The 15,247-nt window shown below is 55.7% G+C and overlaps 2 protein-coding genes across 3 annotated transcripts; one reads left to right on the top strand and one right to left on the bottom strand.

The window, feature by feature from the left end:
* The first annotated feature begins 84 nt into the window (after positions 1–84).
* On the top strand, positions 85–7,282 carry LRWD1 (leucine rich repeats and WD repeat domain containing 1). Of its 2 annotated transcripts, none has more exons than XM_054589271.1 (15): positions 85–276; positions 755–989; positions 1,084–1,200; positions 1,674–1,814; positions 2,202–2,306; positions 2,555–2,677; positions 2,756–2,870; positions 3,322–3,431; positions 3,616–3,823; positions 4,315–4,387; positions 4,487–4,627; positions 6,284–6,375; positions 6,560–6,715; positions 6,799–6,911; positions 7,012–7,282. In XM_054589271.1, exons 1-15 carry the CDS (start codon positions 197–199, stop codon positions 7,150–7,152), a joined length of 1,950 nt encoding a protein of 649 aa, XP_054445246.1. In that variant the 5' UTR covers positions 85–196; the 3' UTR covers positions 7,153–7,282. The 2 variants fall into 2 exon arrangements, with proteins under 2 accessions (XP_054445246.1, XP_054445245.1); XM_054589270.1 differs by having other exon boundaries at positions 2,199–2,306.
* Positions 7,283–7,573: 291 nt separating this feature from the next.
* Positions 7,574–11,666, bottom strand: POLR2J (RNA polymerase II subunit J). The gene is made up of 4 exons (XM_054589269.1): positions 11,512–11,666; positions 10,200–10,289; positions 8,627–8,801; positions 7,574–7,823 (listed from the first exon to the last, which is right to left on the bottom strand). Exons 1-4 carry the CDS (start codon positions 11,562–11,564, stop codon positions 7,788–7,790), a joined length of 354 nt encoding a protein of 117 aa, XP_054445244.1. The 5' UTR covers positions 11,565–11,666; the 3' UTR covers positions 7,574–7,787.
* Positions 11,667–15,247: the final 3,581 nt, after the last annotated feature.

The following is a 15,247-nucleotide window of genomic DNA, read 5'->3' as shown; positions in this document are numbered from 1 at the left end:
AATGGGACTTGTAGTCTGCACGCGGTGCACGAGGCCTGCTGGGCCACTTCCTTCCGGTCATCGGCAGTAAGAACTCGCGGGGCGCCACCTTCTGGGCTGCGCCAGCCGCCTGCGCCAGCAGCTGACTCCGAGAGTCGCGGGCTACACAGGACGCTGGTATCCCCGATACGCCGAGCGCGGCCCGGGCCTCCTCGCCATGGGCCCCCTCTCGGCGCGGCTGCTGATGGAGCGGGGGCGACCCAAGAGCGACCGACTGGGGAAGATCCGGAGCCTGGAGTAAGAGGCTGGCCGGGGGCGAGCAGGGGTGCGGGAGCGAGGCTGAGACCCTTGCCTGGTCCGGTTATCTCCCGGTCGGTTGGGCGGAGTCTGTAATCACTCAGGCCAAAACCCCGTCCTCTCGTCAGGAGATGGGCCTGGTTGGCCCCGAGTGGCTTCATCCCTGGGGAGGGCCCGGGCTGCTACGAACAGTCGTGCGGAAAGAGAATTGAACAACCTGTTGAGATAGTTACAGAGGGCCTGGGGAACACAGTGGAGTCTCCTCCAGAGGATCAGGAAAAGCATCCTGGAGGGGGCCAGCAGCCCGGAATTCTAAAGTGGTTACAAGATTTTAAAAAGTTGGGTGTTGGGGAGAGGCCATGTTTGCACAAGAAATGCCGGGTGAAAAAGCCTTTGGAGGCACCCCCGGCTGTCATAGTGTGGGGCTGGAGGCCTGCCTGCCTGCCCGCTGAGCTCTCCCCGTCTGTCCTCACCCCAGCCTGTCAGGGCTGAAGCTGCTGTCAGAGCACTTGGACCCCAAGCTCCTGAGCCGTCTGAAGAAGCTTCAGGAGCTAGACCTGTCCAACAACCAACTGGAGACACTGCCTGCCAACCTGGGCCTGTCCCATCTGCGCATCCTTCGCTGCGCCAACAACCAGCTGGGGGATGTCACTGCCTTGTGCCAGTTTCCGCAGCTCGAGGAGCTCAGCCTGGAGGGCAACCCCTTCCTGACAGTAAGTGGGTTTTCCTAGCACCCTGTGCCTGGGACCAGCATTCTGTTGGCCTTGGGCTCAGCAACCCCGGAGCCATTCTTCCCTTGTTCCCCAGGTCAGCGACAACCTGAAAGTCTCCTTTCTCCTGCCCAAGCTGCGTAAGGTCAATGGCAAAGATGCTTCCTCCACTTCCTCGCAAGTGGAGAACCTGAACCGGGAGCTAACCAGCAGAGTAAGGGGGCTGGGAGGTAACTCCGGGGCTTGGGAATAGTTGGGAGCCTTCAGAAGCGAGCAATAGGCTTGGACACTTAGAGGACACTGAGGAAGGTCACAGGGGCTCTCTTCCCTGACACCTAGTGGCCCTTAACCTTAATGTTACATGTTGCTCTGAGCCTGGTTGTGGTGCGAGGCCTCTTGTCCATGGGTGGTGTCCTGCCCTCCGTGTGAGCAGGGCCTAGCAGGGGAGGCTGAGACACTCTCACAGTAACTTTACCCTGGATAGACCACTTTCCCCATTCTGGGGCTGTTAGCCGTGTGTGTGTGTGTGTGTGTGTGTGTTGCTTATATTTGTGCAACATGCAGTTAAGAAGGCTATGGTTTAGGGAGGCTTGAGGTTGAGGCACCTGTGGCCATGAGATTGGGGGCAGAGAGGCCATGGAGGGTCCGGGGTTGGGCTGGGCCTGGATCTGTCCCCTCTTGTCCCAGGTCACAGCTCACTGGGAGAAATTCATGGCCTCACTGAGCCCTGAGGACGGGGCTGAGAAGGCCCAGGAGGACTTTGTGAGGTCTGCCATAAGGGATGTCCGCTACGGGCCCGAGTCCCTCAGCGAGTTCACCCAGTGGCGGGTATGTGCTCATCCCACTGTACTGAGAGTCACCCCTGCCCTGCAGCCTGACGCCTCAGTGGTCCCTCCCTGGGATGGTGGGGGACTACTGTAGCTGGCGGTCTCACTCCAGGCTGCCAAGATTGGCTCCGGCCACAGGAGAAGCAATGCGACTTTGTGGACAAAGCTCCCTGACAGCTCCCTGCCAGCTCCCGTGCCCTGAGCTGCCCTGCAGGTCTCTGGCCCTGAGGCACTGTGGGGAGTGGGGCAGGTCAGGAAAGTCACCACTACTGGTTGGAAAGGCCCTTCCCCAACTCAGGAAGCACAAGCTCCCTCCGACTGGGTGCCAGAGGCAGGCCTGCGGGGCCCCAGGACTGTGCCCAGCTTCTTAATGGCCTGGCCCCAGCAGGTCCGGATGATATCTGAGGAGCTGGTGGCCTCTGGTGGGACCCAAATGCATGAGGCAGACATCCCGGAAAAGTCCCTAAAAGCCACAGCTGCCCAGGAGCGCAGGGTGAGTGTGGTTCTGTGTGACCCCTGTCTTGGCCCTTCCTACCTAGGGAGGCCGCAGGGAAGCAGGGGTCCTGGGAATGAGCCAAGGAGACGGCCTGCAGTTCTCGAGCTGATTCCCTCTGACCTTGGGCCAGTCCTGGCCTGCCTCACCCATGGTCGGGTGCAGGTCAGCCTGTGATAGGGAGGGAGGAAGCCCTGGGCAGATGATCTCATGGTCACCAGCTCTCAGCGACTCCTTCCCCCACACAGGCCAGGCCAGCAGCCTCAAAACGGCCAGATGATGCCCCACCTAACCTCTCTCCCAGCAAGCGGATGTGCAACTCCCCTTTGGCCCAGATGGAGGGCCGCCCCATGGGCTCTGGCGGCAGCCAGGTAAGCTATAGCAAGGTGGCAGGGAGTGTGGCTGGGAGCAAGGGTTAGGCCCAAGTATGACCCCCTTCTCCCTGACAGCCTGCCCTGAAGCTGGAGCCCCTGCACTTCCTGCAGTGCCACAGCAAGAACAACAGTCCTCGGGACCTGGAGACCCAGCTCTGGGCCTGCGCCTTTGAGCCAGCCTGGAACGAGGGTACATCCTTGGTGGGCAGGCAGGGCAGGGGCCACAGGGAACAAGCAGACAAGCTTTCCACATGGGGGCCACCTGGAGGAGGGCTGCCTGGGTGATGGGGAAATCAGAAGGGACAGAGGGCTTAAAAATGTCCAGGCACCCTGACTAGTGTGGCTCGGTTGGGCATCATCCCGCGAACAACAGGTCACAGGTTCAGTCCCCAGTCACGGCACATGCCTGGGTTGTGGGCTCAATCCCTAGTTGGGGCACGTGCAGGAGGTGCCCGATCGGTGTTTCTCTGTCACATCAATTTTTCTTTATCTCTCTTTCTCCCTCCTTTTTGGAGCCACTCTCTTAAAAATAAATAAAATCTTAAAAGGAAAAAACAAAACATTGTCAAGGCCAGGAGGAGGGAACTGCAGGGAGGAAACTTTACAGAAAATGTTCTTACTAGACTAACCCCTCAAAACAGGGCATACAAGGGCCACATCCCAGACCGTGGCCACGTGCGGTGGAGAGGCTGTGTGTGTGATAGACTGCCAGACGGGCATCGTATTGCACAAGTACAAGGCACCTGGCGAGGTGAGTGCCAGGGCCCTGCTCCTGCAGGGCGGCGGGCAGAGCCCTGGGGGCGGGAGTGCCCTCTGTTCACCAGGGACCATTTTTTTTGATGCTGGCCTCAGTTTCCCAGATTTGATCCTGCAGGTATGTGCACAGAGGTAGCTCTGCCCCTCGGTGACTGCTGTATCCCCCCCGACTCCCGCAGGAGTTCTTCTCAGTGGCCTGGACAGCCCTGACAGTGGTCACACAGGCAGGCCACAAGAAGCGCTGGAGCATATTGGCGGCTGCAGGCCTGCGGGGCCAGGTCCGGCTGCTGCACGTGCGTGCTGGCTTCTGCTGCGGGGTCATCCGGGCCCACAAGAAGGCCATCGCCACCCTCTGCTTCAGCCCCACCCACGAAACCCACCTCTTCAGTAAGATCCTCTCTGCACACCCTCAGGGGTCCCCTAGCACCCCTGCCCTGCAGCCTGACGCCTCAGTGGTCCCTCCCTGGGATGGTGGGGGACTACTGTAGCTGGCGTTCTCACTCCGGGCTTCCAAGATTGGCTCCGGCCACAGTAGAAGCAATGCGACTTTGTGGACGAATGATGGCTTCGGATCCTGGCTTTCCCCCTAACTTGCTCTGTAGCCTTGGAGCTTTCTAACAACCTGGGCCACTGTTTGTGACCAGGGCGGACACCCCTGGCCCTTCGGTTGCGGTGCACCAATGAGGGTGACGTGTGAGCAGAGGCCTACAAAAGATGGCTGCTGGGTGTGGCACACGTTAGGTTAGCGTAGATAGTGATTGGAGGCGGTGGCCCTCTCTCTCTGCTGGCGAGAGGTTGGCTCTGGAACCACGGTCTCAGCTTTTTAGGAGGGAGCAGGGCCTCCTCAGAGCCACTCTCCCCTCGTATCTCTTCCTCAGCGGCCTCCTATGACAAGAGGATCATCCTCTGGGACATCGGGGTTCCCAACCAAGATTACAAGTTCCAGGCCAGGTGATGACTCGGGCAGGGCTGGTGTGCAGAGGGCCGGCTGCCAGGGTGCGTGGACATCTGGGCCCGTGGCCTCATGCTCTCCCGTTTACCTGCTGGCAGCCAGCTGCTCACACTGGATACCACCTCCACCCCCCTGCGCCTCTGCCCTGTTGCCTCCAACCCAGATGCCTATCTGCTGGCTGGCTGTGAGGGGGGCTGCTGCTGCTGGGACGTGCGGCTGGACCAGCCTCAAAAGAGGAGGTGAGGCGGATGGGGGGGCCTTGAGAGCCAAGCCTTGGAGCTGGACAGCTGCCAGTCCAGATCCCTGACCCCAGGCCTGCCTGCCAAGGTGCTGCCGAACCTAGGCACGCCGCCCTGGCAGCCACAGAGGTGGTTTTCAGGGGCCTCTTTACAGAGCTGGCCTGTCCCCACCTCCTGCGAGTCTTTTGGGTAAAGGTCCCTGGGACCCGTTCCTTCCCTAGTGTGGCTGTGGGACTTTAGCTGAGTCAGTTCCCTCTCTGGGCTGTGATCGCCTCACCTTCAACCTGGGGCTTCACTGCAGCCCATGTCCTGTCGCTTACCAGCATTGTGACATTCCTGTCGTAGCATAATTTCCTCACCTGTAAAGCTGGGAGAGTAACTTGCATCTCAGGGTTAGTGGAGGACAAGGGGGATGGTGTCTGGGTAGGGACAAGGCCCTAGAAGGCCAGGCTGAGGCTTGTGGCTCATCCATGCCACCTGCAAGGCCCGAGACAGTGCTCAGCACGGAGTCCCTGCCTTCTTGGGTCCCACAAGCCTAGTGGCAGAGACACATTAAACTAAGGTAGCCAATTAAAACCCCACAAAGTGCCGTGCCAGCCATGAAGGAGAATCAGGTGCTTTGAGAGGGGAACAGGAGGGCCAGGGGACTCTGAAGAGGGGACCAGTGGCAGATGGGTAAGTTCTCAAGTTCTTGCTCTCCACGTGAGCCCTGTGAGTGAGGTGGGTGGGGAGAGAGGGAAAGATGCAAACATGGGGAGCAGCGTGTGCAAAGGGCCAGTGGTAGGAAGAACTGGCTGACCAGGGGGGTCTGGCCACAGCTTGGTGCAAGATGAGGTGGTACACTGGCTTTGTTGGCCATGGTAAGATTTTGAATTTTACCTTAAATACAGTGATAGAATTTTAGGATTGGGAGGCAGTAGTGAAGTGGCTGCTACATGGAGCGAAGTAGTGGAAGCCTTGGCAGACTTGTGGCAGTTGTCCAGCCAAGTGTTGGTAGTGGCCCTGTGCCACAGCTGGGAACCAAGCCCTGCGCCTGTCTCCTTCCTCCCTGTCCGCTCACATCTGCCTGGTCCCCAAGTCCTCTGGCATTTCTTTCCCACATCTTAGCTGTGTCTTCTCCTCCACATGGTTAGTACTTGGCTGCTTTCCTTGCTTCCAGGTGTCCTCTTGTCCTCTCCAGGACTCAGGGCAGCTGCTCGGTGGCCTTTCCAAGCAGCGTGCTGCTGTACACACTCAGAAACATTCGGCAGTCACTCCCCTGTCCTCAGAGTCACAGCGACCCCCTTCCCAGTCCCCTTCCTCAGGCCCCCAGCACTCAGCTGGAAATGCCTTCCTCCTGCTCCTCTCTCAGTCCCAGAGGCGCTGTCTCTCTCCAGAACCTGCCCTGGCCACGCTACCCCACCCTGGAAGAACCAGCCCCTAATGCCCCAGAGTTCCCACCACCTGTGGCGCAGTGTACTCAGGTGCTGGCTCCCACTTCCCCGGGCGAAACTTAACCCCTCCAGGGCCCAGAACAGATATTCGTGGTTGCGTCTTCTGGCTTCCACACAGGGCAGGGCCCAGAGTAGGAGCCCAATGAATGGTTCTCATTGAGTGAATGGGAAACTCTGTGTATACGTAAGGAATAGTCGATGAGCATCTTCCGTGGCCCCACAGGGTGTGTGAAGTGGAGTTCGTCTTCTCTGAGGGCTTGGAGGCATCTGGTCAGAGAGTGGACGGGCTGGCATTTGTGAATGAGGACGTCGTGGGTGAGTAAGCCCTGCTTGGGACAGCCTGGCCTCCTGGGACCCAGATAGACCCTGGTAAGGCCTTCATGGATTGTTTCTCCGTGGGCCAGGATTTAGGTCTGAGAGCCTCTGAGGGGTCCCCATTGTGGAACAAGAACTGCCTGGAGAGGGCCCCCCAGACACACTTCCTCATTTCCCCCCATAGCCTCCAAGGGGAACAACCTGGGCACCATCTGCCTGTGGAGCTGGAGCCAGACGTGGGCGGGCCGGGGCAGCCGGTCCACAGTGGCGGCGGTCGTCCTGGCTCGGCTGCAGTGGTCACCCACGGAGCTGGCCTACTTCTCACTCAGCACCTGTCCTGGTGAGCCACCTACACAGCCCATCCCACCTGCCAGCGCCTGGAGCTCCGCCCCACCTCAGATTCCAATCTCTGTGCCCTGGCAGATGAGGGGATCGTGCTCTGTGGAGATGAGGAAGGCAACGTGTGGATCTACGACGTCAGGCACATCCTGACACAGCAGCCTCTTCTGCCGGCAGTGCCGCAGGCCCCCACGCAGGTATGCACAGGTTGCTCCTTGCCTCCCCGCCAGGGACTGGTGTGGCATGAGGGGCCTGGTGTCCAGGAAGGAGCCCAGCCTCCCTCTCTCTTCCCACCAGATCCTTAAGTGGCCTCAACCCCAGGCCCTCGGCCAGACAGTGACCAAGACTATGGTGAACACGGTGGTGGCCAACCCCACCTTTACCTACCTCACCGCTCTGACAGACTCCAACATTGTAGCCATCTGGAAGAGACACTAGCCTCCAGCAGGAGCTCCTGCCTCTATGCAGAGTACCAGGGATACGACTTAACTTATTCAACTTTTGGGCAAAGAATGGGGATCTTTCTATGAGTGAATATTTTTATTAAATTCTCTACTATGTGAGAGAAGCCTGGGAGAGGTCTCTGTGGGCCCCATCTGGCACTGCTAACGAATAGGACAGGCTGAGCGGCAGCTGGGGCTTCTGCGTAGCGACCAGGGGAGCGCGTGGGTTTGGGCAGTTCCCCTCTGTTCCAGGCTGCCTTCCCTGCAGCCCCCCAGGTTCCCAGTTGGTTCAGAACACACTTGTTCCTGCTACCTCCTCAGGTAGAAATCTAGATCCCTGGGCCAGTCCACTCTGCACTGTGGCCCCAGAGGAGCCTTAAGACAGGTCATCTACCTCCACTGAGCCTGCAAGGCCATTTGCTGTGAAGTCACCTCTGCCACAATGCCACATTTTATTAGGAAGGCGAAACAGAATCTAGGTACAGGACACAATGGTGTCGGGGGTGCGGGGCTCTCCGGGATATCTCCAAAGAGGGCTGCAGCTGGGAGAAGCTGCTGTCTTCTACTTGGCGCCAGGAGAAGGGCCCGGCGCAGGGCAGGAACTAGCCAACTGAGACCACTTCCAGCCCACTATTCGATTCCTTCTTGCTTGTCTTTGATGGCCACCTGAGAGAAAGGAAAGGCAGTGTGCTTAGCTGCAATGTCTGGGTGAGGGTGCTGGAAACGCAGCCCCAGCATCCCCAGTCAAGGTCTGCCAGGAAACTGCTTCCATGGCTCCAGAGTGCAGCTGCGAACTGGAGAGAAGCAGGGAACTAGGCCCTGAACAGGTGCCAGGGGCTGGGCAGCCAACCCAAGGGACTCTCTGAGCAGGCCCCGCCCACCCCATCACTTCTCCGCAGTGCACATCTTGTTGCCTGGGAGGAGTCAGTTAGAGCAGAGGTGCTTCCTGGTGAGCATGTGACAAGCTGAAATCTGACAGACTGTGGATCTTTCCCACTCTAAATGGTCTAGACTTTGCAGCTTCCTGCCTGAACATGTGTGACCCCGCCCTAGGATGAGTTCCCTCTATAGATAAACACCCAGGACACAGCCAGGCCTTGCAAACCACAGAGCAGCCAGCACCCAAAAACAGACTTGGAGGAGCAGCACTAAGAGGCAGCAAGCCCCTTGCTTCCACAGGGACCATGAGAGGGCACAAGGAGACCCTAGGGCACTAGGTAAGATTCCTGCCCATGGATGCAGACAGCCGGCCCCAGGCCTCAGCTCCATAGCCTTATCCATGCTCCCTGGAGGCTACGGTGGAATTCCCTGCTCTCTTATCACCTCTGTCCCTTCCTGCCAAATAAGAGAAAAAAACTCAGGGGTCCTCCTATGTGTGAGCATGAGAACCCATATCTCTGAGGCATACAGGATGGTGCCCAGACCAACCCGCCCCACCCCACCCCACTCCTGCACAGCTGGCTCCTCACCCGGAATCGCTCTTCCAGCAGGGAAAGCTCGCTAATGAGGTCTGTGATGGCATTGGTGAAGGCCTCCTGGGGGCTGTAGTCTGGTGTGGTCTGTACACGGATGATGATCTTGTGTTCCAAGGGGTGGGGAACTTTGTAGCCAGCAAACAGCACCTGTGGGTCCTTCAGCAGCTGTCTGAGATACAGGGGTGAGCAATGTAAGAAGGCTGATCCTGGTGTCCTTGGAGCTCTGGCCCCTTGTAGTTTACCAGGCCTTCCAGCCAAAGGGTCTTCCCATTGCCTATAAGCAAATGCAGCTGGCAGCTGACACCAGGTGGTTCCCTGGTCTTAATTTTTAGTTGTCCCCCCCCCCAATTCAAGTAAAACGGGTATTGTGGAGAAGATACACCATATATGGATTCCTCCCACACACATCCCCTATATCCATAAGGATCAAGAACCTTAGCTGGTAAAAAGGATCTCCAATAACCTCTTCCCTTAGGGAAAGTCAGGAACTCTGCAATGCTATGAAGAGACCTCCCTAGGCAGTAAAAATCCAGCCAATGTTCAGTAAACCAGAACACAAAAGCCCCATTCCCAGTCCAAAAAGCCTCTGGCACAGCAAATAAAGGCAGCAGGGGGACAAGGCCCAGGCTCTGAGCAGTTAGGGAAAGGGAAGTCCTCTAGGCAACACAGCCTGGCAGCTGCTGTCCACTCTGTGGGGTCCTGTTCTATGTGGCTGTGGGGAAGTGAAGCCAGTGTTGTTTGCTGGGCACACGAGGCTCTTCTCCAGAGCAGCTCAGTCAAGTGTCAGCTCCTAGAGGGAGGGCCCTTCCATGGGCGGGGACACAGCTCATACAGCAGAGGAACCGCAGGGCCCCAAAAGAGCCTGGGTGCACCACTGGCTTGGTTCAGGGTGGGAGTCACCCAAACAAAAGATGGACAATGCCATCCTCTACTTATACCAGCAGACCAGGCAGGCCTCACCCAGTCTCACACACACAAACCTGGGAAGAGCCTGTTTCACTGATGGTCCTTTCCAACAGTGAAATGACAAGTCCCTGGGCCAAAGCATCAATCACGTTGCTAACCACCCAGCTGGCCAGGACCTCACTGGTGTAAACAAGCACCCGCCAACCAATGTCGGGTGCCCACCAGAGGCACTGGATAACCGCCATCAAGCCCCTCTTACCTCTTCCCCTTACTCTACTCAGTTACAATCTCTGGCATATACATCTTAGAATGCCAGGTGTCACGGAGGTCACTGCCACAAACAGGCAGGGTAGGTGGGAGCCAACCTTGACTACTTCCCCATGCTCATTAGCACAAAAACACAAGTAGGCTTCCTTTTCTGTGGCTCCCTGCATATTCACTTACTACGGTCAGATAAATGAGCCAATACAGAAATGTAGTAAGTGAAGCGGTACCTCAGCGCCATTCTGAAGAAAACATACTGGAATGAGTGAACTGCCAGAGCACGTAACCAGGATTTCATGTAGCTCAGAGGGACTTAAGAAAACCTTCTGGAATTTGTACTTTGCCTCAAAGAGCCCCATTAAACATAGCACCTGAAAGCCTTTGACTTTAAACTTACGATTTAATAATGTTTCCTAGTGTATGATCTTCTTTGTTGATGGTAAACAAACAGGCATTGGGTACCTTGGTGTCCTTGTTAATGGTGATCCTAGGAAGAGGCAGAAGCAAGAGATGGGGGATGGGGGGCTGGGGCTCCCTTTCTCCCTGAATCTAAACCCTACCCTTTAAGGCAGGCTCAAATCCCACCTACTCCTGGAAGCCTTTCTCAATCTTTCCATTCTAGAAAGACCTGCCTGACTCAGCAGCAGTGTGTCTATACCGTGACCCCAGTTACGCCAATTCTGTGGGACCCTCGCCTACTTGAACTGCTCCATTTTCCTAAAGCAGAGTTTCTCAGCCTTGGCATCACTGACATTTTAGGCTGGATAATTCTTTTTGGTAGGGGCTGTCTGTACATTTTGGGATATTTAGCAGTATCCCTGGCCTCTACCCACTGGATGTAGCACCCCCTTTATGACAACCAAAACTGTCTGCAGACATGGCCAAAAGCTCCCCAGAGCAGAGGTTAGGAGGGTGGCAGCAAAGAGTCCCCAGTTGAGAACCCCTGCTCTCAAGGGAGACTGTTGAAGTGGCTGGCAAGGGCTGGACCATAGCGTGCTGCATAACCAATCTGTTTTGAAAAGCCAATCTTTAAGAGGGTCTTCTAGGTGCTGAGCGCTTGACTAAGCACTTTATGTAAATTACTTCATTAAATCTTCCCCTGATTTAATACAGTAATAAGCCCATTTCCCAGAGGAGGAAAGTAGGCCTCAGGCAGATTAAGTCACTTGCCCGAAGATACAGAATCCTTAAGTGAGGGATGCCAGAGCCAAACCCGGGCGGTCTGACCACTAGACTACATTTTCCTTCACCCTGCAAGCAATGAGGAGTCACCTAAGGTTTTACACAGGCGGATGAAGATCGGACATGAGTCTAAGAACCATCTCTGGTTGCAGCAAGCAGGATCGCGGTGGCGGCCCAGGAGACAAATGCGAAGGCTTCCAGACCCAAAGGAAAAGGCATTTGGAGCCAGACATTCCGGGTTCCAAAACAGACCCACCACTTCCCACGTGCCCAGGGAATCTCTCTAAGTCTCAGTGTCCTCATCTCCAAAGGGGAGATTCGCCACCGCCTCGCAGGGCTATCTTAAGTTTGGCAGGCAGAGGCGCGAAATGCTCTGCGAGCGGACGCTCAGGCAAAACCTGCTTCCCTACCCGCCCCCCTCCCCGGCCGCGGCAGAGGAAGGCAGAAGCCCCACAATCTGCAGGAGCTGATGATCGACAGTTGAGGACCCGCGACCCTCGACCGCCTCCCCGGCTGGCTCCACTTACTTCTTCTCGCCTTCGAACAACAAGAACGACTCGAAGGCAGGAGGGGCGTTCATCTTAGCGCCGCAGCCGCCTCCAAAGTCTCAGCTGCCAACACCACCGCCTCCAGAGCACTTAACACAACCTCTTCCGGGTTAGCGCGGGCTCGTGCGTTCGCCGACGGTGCCAAACCCGTGTGAGGACTGGCTCGTTGCCCCCTGTCGGACTGGAGGATATTGCGCAGGCGCTAGAACCAAGGGAGGGACTGCGGGAGGCTGGGAGCTCTCCACTTGCTGGAATCCAGACCATCCTTTCGTGGACGCGCGTGCGTGAGTCCAGGAGGTCCCTTCGTGGGTGCTCTTTGTCGCGTGCTTGGAGAGCCGAGAACTACTCTGTGTAGTGAGATAGCCTCGTCCAGACTAAGTAGCAACCCTGAGCGCGGCCTCTCTCTCTGCTCCCCACACCCTTTGATCCGTCTTTGGAAATGTGCCCTTGGCTCAAGAAGCCCCTGAAAAGAGAATTGGAGCCATGGGGTATGGCGTAGGTGTGGCTGGCCGAGGCGGAAGAAACCTCGTGGGCTCATGGGCGTCCATTCCTTGAATTAGACGACTGCGTAAGGATAAGCCCCCTGCCACGGCTGCCTGGGCAATTTGCTGCAAGAGCCCCGGCTGTATTGTACTGGTTTACCAAGTGGGCTTGCGGCTTAGTGAGCTTCCTGTTACGGGGATAATTGTGCGAGGGCTGGGGCAGGAGGCGGGTGTGTATACAGCTGTGAAAGAGGCTCTGGGAGGGATGAGTGCCTGACTCCCAGTTTTGATTGGTTGATATTATGCAGGCTATAGCTTAAGGTATAGCCTATGTAAGTATAAAGGCCCTACCTGAGCTATTCGGAACAACAGGGACTGGAGTCTCAGATTAGCTTCTGGAGTCCTGACAGCTTCTTAGCTATTTATCTAGGTCTGGGCAGCAGCCAGGGTGCCCCAGAAGAAATCTGAGCTCCCAGGATACTGTATCCTGGGAAGGGCCATTTCCTACTTGAGCCCTGAGCCCTGGGGAGAGGAAGTGTCATTTATAGAAGACCCACACCAACCTTGACCCTCCAGGTCCAGCTGGTGGGCGCCTTTTTAACTGCTGAGGAGTAGGAAGCAATGAAGGTAAAGATGCCCTAAGGATATACCTCCCACTCTTACGAGCCATCCTGGTAAAGTTAGGGCCAGGGATACTACCTTTGTCAGGACTGCATGTGCCTGAACACGCCGAGACTGGCTGTCCTCAACTGGGCTAGGGTAGGGGAGATAATTTTTACCCAACAGGGGCTTCACCCTCCTTGCCACTGTGAAAGTGTGCCCTCTCTTGGGAAGTTCTGATCACACTCGTCTTTCGATTCCCAAACCAACAGGAGATCCCCAAAGAGTCTTCAGAGGCTTGGTTTTGATGTGCCCCAGGAGGAAGCCAAACGACCATTCCCACCTTCCGAGAAGACAAGCCTGCCTGGCACAACTGGGAAAGGGGCTACTGAGTCGAGGAGGGTTAAACATTATCCAAATAGAAACAGACTCAGAGAGAGCAGGCTGACAGCTGTTGGGGGCAGAGGCAGGGCACTGGGGGTGAGGTGGAGGGATTGAGCAAAAAAGAAAAAAAATCATGGACGTAGACAAAACAGCGTGGTGGTTACTGGGAGGAGGCGGGTGGAGGGAGGTGGAGGAGCATATGGATTCGGGGGAATAAATGGTGATGGAGACTTGACATGAGGTGGTGAACACACAACACGGGGTATAGAAGATGTGTTGTAGAATTCTGCACCTGAAACCTGTATACTTTAACCAGTGTCAGCCCAATAAATACAATAAAAAGGGAAAAAAATTATCCAGCCTTGGGAATAGGTGCAGGGGGAGCATGCAGCATGTTCTGCCCATGTCATACTGGAGCACTGTTGGACAGGGGTTATGTGTCTAGGGCAGGGAGCCTCAAACTGTGAGGGCTTGCAGACCAAGCCTGTCACCTGTTTTTATAAATAGTTTTATTGGAATAAGCCAAGCCTATTTGTTTATTGTCTGGGGCTACTTCTGTGCTCTGAGAGTAACTGTGACCAAAACTTGGGTGCCTGGTCCTTTTCAGAAAGTTCGCCAATCCACCCTGACAGGTGTGGCTCAGCTGGTTGAGCTTCATCCCACAAAGCAAAAGGTCCCCATTTTGATTCCTTGTCAGGGCCCAGTCCCTGGTTGGGGCACATGCAAGAGGCAACCAATCGATGTTTTTCTCTCACATCAATGTTTCTCTCCTTCTCCCTCCCTCCCTCCCCCCTCTCTCTTTCCCTTCCACTCTTTCTCCCTCCCTTCCCTTCTCTCTAAAAATAAATAAAATCTTTTAAAAGAAAAAGAAAGTTTGCCCTGGCTGGTGTGGCTCAGTGGATTGAGCACTGGCCTGTGAACAGAAAGGTCACCAGTTTGATTCCCAGTCAAGACACATGCCTGGGTTGCAGGCCAGGTCCCTGGTTGGGGGTGTGCAGGAGGCAACCAACTGATTTCCTCTCCCTCTCTTTATCCCTCGCTTCTCCTCTCTCTGAAAATAAAGTATTAAAAAAATTAAAAAGAAAAGAAAAAGTTTGCCAATTCCTGATCTTGGGGAATGGACCTATGTTTGACTTTGATATTTATTATTCAGTTACAACTCCGACATTGCAGTTACTTATGAACTTGTACATTTCTAACCCATAGAGAACATCACAATCTTACTCTAGTATTCTTTTCTCAGAATGCTTACACATACCTAGCTTCTCAAAACGTTCTCTGAACCAGCCTTGCCAAACACTCATTTTCTCCTTGATGCGTAATGGACATTTGATATATGTACATTCTATATTTGTATGAGTCATTTTAAAATATATTTGAAAATTATACTTTGACAGGAATTTCCAAAAAGAAGTTGGTGGGCATTTGCCCAGATTTCCTGGGGGACAGCTCAGACGGGGAGAGTTGCCTGCACTGTGTGAGCGGGACCCACTCAGGGCTTCCCGGGGTGCCTGTCCTGGGCTGACTGCCAGCCCCCTGGAATGCAGGCCTCAAGACATCTGGCCCTGCCCCAGGCCCTGGGTAGATTATAGGCCTGGCAATCCTGAGGGGTATGGTGTTGGTGTAGAGTCCCTAGGCAGGTGGCAAGCATGACCTCTGGCACTTTTCTGTGCCATTGGCAGACAGGAGTCTTTCCTGTCGCTTTTTCCCAGGCGACTTCCGAAAAGAACGCAACATCTGGGGCTGTAGGCAGCTCTGCTCAGAGCCTGAGAAGAGACCCTGGGGGTGGGGGCAGTGCCAGGCACTTACTTTAACTCCCCTTCTGGCTGTGGTGGCCGTGTCCACACCAGGAGTCACTAAAGACAGTGGTGGGTGTGCCAGTGGGTGGCTGTGAGCAATTAAAATCCAGAACTCTACTTGTTGCAGCCCTAATAAGTGCACATCTCTCTTTCCTCTTCATTCTCTGTGCTAGGGCTCTGGAGACCCTGGGGTCCACATTTCCTGATCATGAGGTCCTCAAAACCCAAGACGACCCAACAGACATGAGGATCTGTGTGAGGCTCTAAGGAAGTAGCCAGAGAACCAGGTGCTCCTGACAGGATAGGCGCAGAGCAGGCTCAGCCACCCCTGGACCCAAGCCGTGACCCAGGAAGGGAGCAGGGTCACTTAGCCCTGCAAAGAGGCTCATGATGTCCATAGGATGGTAGTATTACAACCAAGAGGTGATGAGCATCCAAGGGGTCAGGCTG

This window comes from Pteronotus mesoamericanus, unplaced genomic scaffold (genome assembly GCF_021234165.1).
Source record: "Pteronotus mesoamericanus isolate MK-2021 breed Mesoamerican mustached bat unplaced genomic scaffold, CSHL_Meso_final scaffold_167, whole genome shotgun sequence".
NCBI classification, from domain to species: domain Eukaryota; kingdom Metazoa; phylum Chordata; class Mammalia; order Chiroptera; family Mormoopidae; genus Pteronotus; species Pteronotus mesoamericanus.
This window is presented reverse-complemented; position numbering and strand designations above follow the sequence as displayed.

Coding starts and splice junctions, on each gene's coding strand:
- LRWD1 (XM_054589270.1), top strand. CDS start 197: ATGGGCCCCCTCTCGGCGCGGCTGCTGATGGAGCGGGGGCGACCCAAG. Junction 2,871..3,321: donor TGAGCCAGCCTGGAACGAGG/GTACATCCTTGG, acceptor CCCTCAAAACAG/GGCATACAAGGGCCACATCC. Junction 4,628..6,283: donor GACCAGCCTCAAAAGAGGAG/GTGAGGCGGATG, acceptor GTGGCCCCACAG/GGTGTGTGAAGTGGAGTTCG.
- POLR2J (XM_054589269.1), bottom strand. CDS start 11,564: ATGAACGCCCCTCCTGCCTTCGAGTCGTTCTTGTTGTTCGAAGGCGAG. Junction 10,290..11,511: donor TTGTTCGAAGGCGAGAAGAA/GTAAGTGGAGCC, acceptor GCCTCTTCCTAG/GATCACCATTAACAAGGACA. Junction 8,802..10,199: donor CTAGGAAACATTATTAAATC/GTAAGTTTAAAG, acceptor CCTGTATCTCAG/ACAGCTGCTGAAGGACCCAC.